The following is an 8235-nucleotide window of genomic DNA, read 5'->3' as shown; positions in this document are numbered from 1 at the left end:
AGTTGAGCAATACTACAAAAAAAAAAAAAACACATTCCACAGATGAACAGGTTAATTGGTCGTGATTGGGTGTAAAAGGAGTATCCCGAGAGACTCAGTCGTTCACAAGCAAGGATGGGGCGAGATTCAACCAAATATAGGTTGCAAAGGATTGCCAGTCATTGTATTCTGTTTTTATTTACAATTACGTATATCAACTTCGTTGGAATTGGGGTTTGTAGAAAGACAGCTAAACACAGAAACAGCGGGATTCACAAAAAGTAGACAGACAAAAGGTTAAAAATCAAATGATTAAGTTAGGGAATAATGAGTCTATTTAAATAAAAGAGACAGTTCAAGTGATGGGCAAAAGGATCAAAACAAAAACATCAGTGTGCGTACCGAGGCGAAGGCACTGTCGCAGGATGCCTCCTGAAGACATGTTTTTCTCAGCTTCTATCTCAGTGAAGTTGAGCGAGCTGGCGAAGATGAGGACATCCACGAGGTTGATGAGGCGCTGTAGGAAGGTGACGGAAGCCTCCACCGCCAAGCCTTGGGAGGATTCAATGTTCTCCAGTTCATGCTGGTGGTAGAAAGAGGGAAATTCACAAAGAAATGAATGGGTGAGTAAGAGTAGAAGTAAAAAACGTTTTCTTCTTTTTGTAAATTATTTTGATTCAGAATAGATTAAGTGCAGGTTGATTTTAAAAGATAATAATTATATAATACTATGTCTAGTCACTATGTTGCTTTGTATCAATAATAACAATATATAGAACAAAGAGAAAAATACAAAAAAAAACAGTATTTTATCTCAAACGTAAAAAAAGAAATGCCATGTGACATACAAGTAAAGGAAACTTTGCTTGTAGGAAAACTTAACAGGTAATTCTTGACCTATAATAAAAAATTCAAAAAAAAACCAACTCAATTTAAGATTAACTTACTGAAAAAAAATGACGTTACATTTAAAATAATGTAAGTTACTTATAAAACAACTTGCCATATAAAAAGAAATTCTCAAAAACATGGACATTAAACAAAACTCAAAACATTGGAATAAAGCTACAAATGAAGCATTTAAGGGTAGGAAAATAATCCCCAAAAATAATGCTGCAATAAATGCAATGGATGTAAGGAGTATATGTGATAGCTATACTGATTACACATCCTGACAGGAGAACCTTTAAAACTGGAATTTGTTACATCCAGTTTTAAATTTGATTACAGACCGAACAACTGAATGAAATTGAATTAAAATGGAATTGAACTTCAACCTGTCATTGACCGAGGGAAAGGAATCATGTAAGAGAGCGGCAGTCACTGAGCTCAGACAACACAAAAACAAACTAACAATGTTAGGAGGCAGCTAACTGTGGTCTAATGTGATTGGGAGAGGTCAATGTGGATGGATAACTTCTTGCGATTAACTATATATACGGTTAAGTGCCACACACAACACACACACACACACACACACACACACACACACAACACACACTTACAGAGGAAGAGGTGGCAGCAGAGAGCAGAGGTAAAATGCCTCCACAGGCCATGATGAGGTTGTCCACCACCTGGGAGATGAGGTGAATACTGTTGTGGACAAACACGACGTTCTCACTGCTGTTCACAAAGTCCAAAATTGTCTTTGTGGAGTGACTAGAGGAAGAGGCAGAGGACAAAAAGGACGCTTTGTTTAAAAAAAAAAAAAAAAGGTAAAAAACAACAAGCAGAATTGATAGGAGTGTGGTATTTTGCTAAACTTTAATTGAGAGCATGTTTTATTTGTCTCTAAGTAACAGTGGCTTGCCTACAGATCAGAATGTTCTTAGTTGTTATTAACTGCTAATATTTAAGGATAAAAATATCTTACATATCCTATCTTTGCAAAAACATTTCCTGTGCTTTGGTCTACATCTCATCAAGTGTCCTCAATAGGGCATGAATTCCAAAGCTTCCCCAGGGACTCAATTCTTAGTTTAATGTAATCTAAAGATTGTGGCTACTATAAATATTTTTGATTCCTATTTCTATTCTGATATCTCTTTTTTCCTTTAAATCTGTAAATATGCATAGAAAAAAATCCATCACTTTGAAGCATGGCAAATAATAAAGTTTATCAGTGATTTGTGAAGGACTCTTTCAGGCACCACTTGATTAGGAGAAGGCTTGTGAGAAATCTGTCTCCTCCTCAGAGGCACAACAAGCCAATAAATCACTATTCCAGTAATCAATTAACAAAATAATTGTAAGCATTAGGAAAGTCAGAGTCAGCGGCTTGTTAACCTACCTCCTCCACATCTGGACATCTGTCTCAATAGAGAAGAGCAGGTCAGCAAGGAGGCGTTGGTGCATGTGGGACCAGCGGAACTCTGGGATACGAAACATTGTGGAACGAGGGGCCGAAGCGCTGCCCTCTCTCTGCTGACCTGAAGACCCTCCTGCCGCTGCCGCCGGCTGGCTTGTTTCCTACAGCGAGACAGTGTTCACATATAGGTTTAGAACTGAAACCTAAATTGATCAAATCTACATAACGACATTTAGTGAAAAATTAAAAGTAGAGAAAACATATGCATACTGTTGAAGAGGTCTCCTTTAACTCGAGTCTCTCTGTGTCTAAGGCCACATTGGACACATCCAGTCGGGCAATTTTGATCTCTTTGGTCTTGCTGACAGAGTCTGCACTCTTCTGGGTGTCAGAGGTGGAGGCGGCTGTGGGACCGGCCAGGGTTTCCTCTTCAGTGGTGCCAGTGGTCTTTAAAGGCTGGCTAGGTGAGTCGGATGCTGCGGCAACCTCCTGGGCTGCAGAGGGCGGTGTGGTATCGGAGTGCTGCTGGTCTGCAGTAGCAGTGTTAGTTAGGGATGAAGAGTGCTCATCTTCAACTTTTTCTTTGGGTGGTTCTGCCACACAGTGTTCCAGTGTTTCAGCTGGAGGGGTCGGACTCTCCAAACCAGACGCCCCTTTCTCTTCAGTTTCACTCTCTTCAGTTTTTTCTTGTATCCCAACCTTCTGCTTCTCATCCTTTTCTTCCTGATCCTCTTTCTTGCCTTCACCATCTTCATGTGTATCTTCCTCCTTTTTTCCGCCTTCCTCCACTTCCTCTCCGGCAGTAGCTGATGCATAAGAGGACTCCTCTAGGCTATCATCGGCATCGCTTGGGTGGATCTGGTCACTGACGGAGGACATGTCAACCAGGTCTTCATTGAAGACGGAGGCTCCACCCAGCACACTGTTCTCCAAGAAGGCCGCAGCCTCAATACTGACTGCTGGGTCAGTATTGCTATCTTGTTTTGAAGCCATTGCCAGTTCCGGATCTGCTTCATTCAAAGAGTCTTCCGGAATGACGTTTGATGATTCAACTGCGATAGGTTCAGATTTGTCATCATCTCTTGCAGATGTTGTAGCAGAGTCCCTAATCTCTTCCACTGCTTTTGTGTCATCTGTTTCAGGCTGGTTGCTAAGTGAAGTTTGTAGATCATCAGTGTTCTTGTCAGTGGAGGTCTGTCCACTCAGTTTCTCTTCATCAGTTTTTTGGATCACAGTAGCTTCAGTCTCTTTTCCTTCATCCCTGCAGGCCTCCTTGGAAGACTCCTGAACAAACTTCTGCTCTTCTTCTTCCCTGGCCAGGATGTTGGAGACGGTGATGGATCCGTGTCCCCTTCCCTCGGCAGCCTCCGGTGTGCTGGGAGTGACGGTGGAACTAGATGCTGAGTCAGGGGACTTCTGTGACAGCTTGTCCACTGTGAGCTCGATGACAGTGGAAGGGGCCGTCTCCTCTGCAGCCGGCCCGTTTAGAGATTCCATAGTTTCCGAGCTTTGGCTGACGCCAGAGATGGTCTGGATTGTATTCAGAGAGCCTGCAGACTCCTGACGCTGGTACTGACGGAACATACGGGACAGATTCTCTTTATGCTGCTCAAAGGTGACCTGAGAACACAAACGGGTATATGGTCAATTGTATGAAACACTTCCAGTTTTGGCACCAATCTACCTTATTGGTCTTTTCTTTAATCAAAAGATAATTCAGATGTATTACAAATAATTGTTAAGACCTAACATTGCTACAATGAAGTCTGATGGGGCAAGAAACGAGTCCTAAGATGATCAAACAAGTTGTAAACAAGACCGCTTCCAGACTTATTATACTACTTTATTTGGAGTGAAAACTTAAAATGAGTGTACACAACACCGATTAGCACGGTAGGATCAAGTGGAACCAGGAAGTTGGTCTGTGAACTGTGATGGATGCTAAAATAAAAAGGGACTTCCACACACGTTTGGCTAAGCTGGGGTTTTGTTTAAACCCTTAACAATAGTCTAATCACTCGTGTTTCTTTCCCCATTAAAACATGCCTCCCATCGGGCACCCAGATAGCTCAGTTGGTAGAGCGGGTGCCCATGTATAGAGGTTTACTCCTCGACGCAGCCAGCCCGGGTTCGAATCCAGCCTGCGGCCCTTTGCTGCATGTCACTCCCCCTCTCTCTCCCCTTTCATGACTTCAACTGTCCTGTCAATTAAAGGCCTAAAATGCCCACAAATAATCTTAAAAAAAAAAAAAAAAAAAACATGCCCCAAACATCTTGGTGACTGTAATTTTGTTACTACCAGTAGGAAGTTTAGCCAACACTATAAAAAAAAGTGTACAAGCAGCCAAAAACGGGTTTCCTTAGGAGGGTGGCTGGCATCTCCCTTAGAGATAGGGTGAGAAGCTCAGTCCTCCGTGAGGAGCTCGGAGTAGAGCCGCTGCTCCTTCTCGTTGAAAGGAGCCAGTTGAGGTGGTTCGGGGATCTGATAAGGATGACTCCTGGGCGCCTCCCTAGGGAGGTGTTCCAGGCACGTCCAGCTGGGAGGAGGCCTCGGGGAAGATCCAGGACTAGACGGAGGGATTAGATCTCCAACCTGGTCTGGGAACGCGTCGGGATACCCCAGTCAGAGCTGGTTAATGTGGCTCGGGAAAGGGAAGTTTGGGGTCTTCTGCGGGAGCTGCTGCCCCCGCGACCCAATATCGGATATGCAGATGAAGATGGATGGATATAAAAAATAAGCTCTTAACCAGAATGTTCATTTAGGTGTACTTTCTGTAATACTATGCTTTTGTTTGAAATTGCAGAAAAGGCATCCTAAAATATTGTACTGATAGGACATTTAAACAGTAAAACAAAAAACATCACCATCATGTTTGGTAATGATACATGTCACACACCTATTAAACAATACACTTTCAGCAGTTACTATGATGTACCAGTAGTTTTACATAAGTACAACAAATGCCCTCACCTATTTTCCCATCAATTAAACCTCCCTCTCTCTAGCTGATATTCATTGGTTTACACTTTCAGCCTTTTACTTAATTATCTCTCTGTGTGTCACACCATGCCCCAACATCCTGTTTCATCTGAACACATCCCATTATAACAGCTAGATATTATCAAAAGGCTCTTGAGTTGTTAGCTTGTTACTGCATCTAACCACTGGGACCATTTGTGGCTCACCGTGCCATATTTAAAACTTTTCCTCTCTCTCTCTCATGCGCCGCTGCCCACGGCCTATTAACCTCTATCAGTCTTCCTACATCTGATATGGGTAGACTAGACTGCTAGTCTATAACGACATTGGTCTGCAGTGGCATTTGAGGAAGAGCCCATCCATGTAAGCAGTCATAGATTAGCAGTAGATACTATTAGTGTGTGTCTGCTAGCTGTGCTGAGTGCGTGTCCAGAATCGGCAAATTCTCCCACGCCTAATTTAAGAGCCTGCATTAATCACTTGGCTTGGAGGACAGAAAGTCAAAGATGGGTTGGTGGTGGTGGGGGGGGGGATGGAACTAGACCCACTTTGCTGCTTTTTCACCTGAGGCTGTTTAGACAGACAGGAGAGAGAGCGAGAGAGAGCGAGAGCGAGAGAGCGAGATCAAAAGAAAGAAAAAAAATAAGAAATTTCAAAATGAGCAAAAGGACGTGAGGGAGTCATTGAGAGTGGAATAAAGGAAAAGGGAGAGAAAGAAGCTGATTATTTGTAATTAATTAGGCGTTATTGTTCTAAATTAGCCTGCTACATGGGTGCTCATTAATCTTCTGTGGTGGAAGCAGTGATTGGTAATCCATAGCGGTTTTCAGAGAGCACAGCCTGTTCCAAATGCGCCAGTAGTCAGGCTCTTTCTCTCTTCCTCCCTCTTTCCCAGTGATCACACAGCAAGACCTTCTACCCCATTAGTTTGAGCTTAATTTGACATTTACCATTTTTTTGGCAATTAAAAGACTGCATTCAGAGTGGATCTCTATGGAAATTATGCGGGAAAGCGGTACAGAACATAACGTCATAGGTTCAGGATGCAGTCTGTACATTAAGATGATGCATGTTGGCCTTAAATACGGCTCTGTAACAGATCCAGTTACCATTAGACAAGAGGTAGTATAGGTCTCTGTGGTTTTTAAAAGAGCGCTTAGCCTTGCTACAATATATAGAAAATGCCTTGGGTGGCTAGGACATCAGCGCTGATCTAATCTAATTTTATTCTACTCCATGACTCGGCTGGGCCCCAGTGGGGTATGGGAAAATGTTACGGTAATGTGCAAAAACATGGTGGGCTTTTCTAATGTGACAGATAACAAAGTATTAACTGGGCACAGCATGGCCGGATCATACGAAATCCTTTAGTAGGGGGACAAACTCATGTACAAGATGACATTGCAAAAATGTACTATGGCAAGTTTCTGTGGGTTCACTTCCCACAGTACTATTGAAAAATTAAGTATCTCACGAACAAAAATCTTTAAAAAAAACAATTTAAAAACAATTACCTACAGTCAAACAAGACCTGCAATCACATTTTCAAAATTATCCATACATAATCTAGACCCTCAATTGTTTGTGCTGTGTAGCTGATCTGGAATAAAAAAAAAAAAAAGAGCGCTGATCTTGGGAGACCCCCACAGTAGGAGCCTGGGAGTCCCTTTTAGATAAATAGATAGAGAGCAACCACAAAACAAAGGGGAAATGGGGAGGGCAGCACGGCTCTAATCCGATTAACTAAATGCAATCCCTCCTCCAAAATCAATGTCATCTGCTACTGTGGTGCTGGCTGGGTGGTTTTCACTCTTTTTCACAATATATTCCTTTCTAACTCGTAAAAACATTTTTCTTCTTAGTTTTTTCTCCCATCTGATTCAGTGATATGCATACAGTCTTTATCAGTAATTTCTATCACAACCATGGGAAGACAAGCTTGCACAAAAGGCCCTTCAGGATACATTACAATAAAATAGTTTTAGCCATCCAGTCAAAATCATGGGGTCTACATCGGTTGCTTATAAGATGTTTCACTCTTTAATATGTATTTGAGAATTACAAGATTAAAGATTAAATACATGGATACTAGTCCTGGCAATAGGCTCTGTGGATGGTATAGACAACACTTGATGCATGGCTATTATCTAGGCAATGTTCTCACATTCTACTTCCTTTGTCCAATTGTCAATGTATCTAACTAAAACTCTTTGCCAAGAACCACAGCTTGTGTGTAATGTCTCAATGTCCCCAGAGGGCAAAATCAGCATGGTCAAACTATTCTGCATTTCCCCATAAAACAGAAAAAGGGCGATTAACTATGATTAAACTAAATTCTGTTACTACATTACCAGCTCATAATGTCTATTATATTTTGTCAAAGATCTGTTGGCTCATTTCTGCTCATATTTATCTTTGTGCTACAACATCTGACAGGTATAATGAAGTCAGCTGACAATGGGAGTCTGAAGGACGAAAGGACCTTCACGCCCCAATTCACGATCTCTCTCTTTTGGAGTTCTCCCTGTTCTCAAACTGATTTGTGTGCAGAGATGGACGTGGGGCACCTTGGGTGGGTGTGTGTGCTGAGAGTGGGAGGGCTGTCGTGTCAGCGTGCCCACCTGCAGGAACATCTGTCTATTCAGAGAGACGCTTAGGCCAAAACAATTAACTTCCTAATGACTGACATATAAAGGATACACACATACACACACTAAGTAACCCAATGCACATATCATAACCTGGTTGTTAGTGCCTCTTGCTAATCTCTGCTTTGACAGTAGACAATAAATAAGGCCTGTGGATGATCAGTAAACCATCTCAATTCAAGGAAACTGAAGAACTGCGTGAGCTCAATTTGAAGTTGGACAGTGACAAAGTATTCTGAGCCAATCATAGTCCACTATTCAGACCTCCCTACAGTTTTCAGCATGGCTAAAAGCTACATTTTTACACCTACAGATTGGTA

The 8235-nt window shown here is 42.1% G+C and overlaps 1 protein-coding gene across 8 annotated transcripts in view; it reads right to left on the bottom strand.

Annotated features, from left to right (window-relative positions):
• Window positions 1-8235, bottom strand: part of lrba (LPS-responsive vesicle trafficking, beach and anchor containing) — a 199232-nt gene that overhangs the window by 136979 nt on the left and 54018 nt on the right. For all 8 annotated transcript variants that reach the window (XM_032539028.1, XM_032539046.1, XM_032539063.1 and 5 more), the window contains exons 22-25: window positions 2558-3907; window positions 2270-2448; window positions 1485-1638; window positions 382-562 (exon numbers count right to left, since the gene is read on the bottom strand). In XM_032539028.1, the coding sequence (XP_032394919.1) occupies window positions 382-562; window positions 1485-1638; window positions 2270-2448; window positions 2558-3907 (1864 nt within the window). The remainder of the gene's footprint in view (window positions 1-381; window positions 563-1484; window positions 1639-2269; window positions 2449-2557; window positions 3908-8235) is intronic.

Source organism: Etheostoma spectabile, chromosome 2 (genome assembly GCF_008692095.1).
Source record: "Etheostoma spectabile isolate EspeVRDwgs_2016 chromosome 2, UIUC_Espe_1.0, whole genome shotgun sequence".
Classification (NCBI taxonomy): domain Eukaryota; kingdom Metazoa; phylum Chordata; class Actinopteri; order Perciformes; family Percidae; genus Etheostoma; species Etheostoma spectabile.
This window is presented reverse-complemented; position numbering and strand designations above follow the sequence as displayed.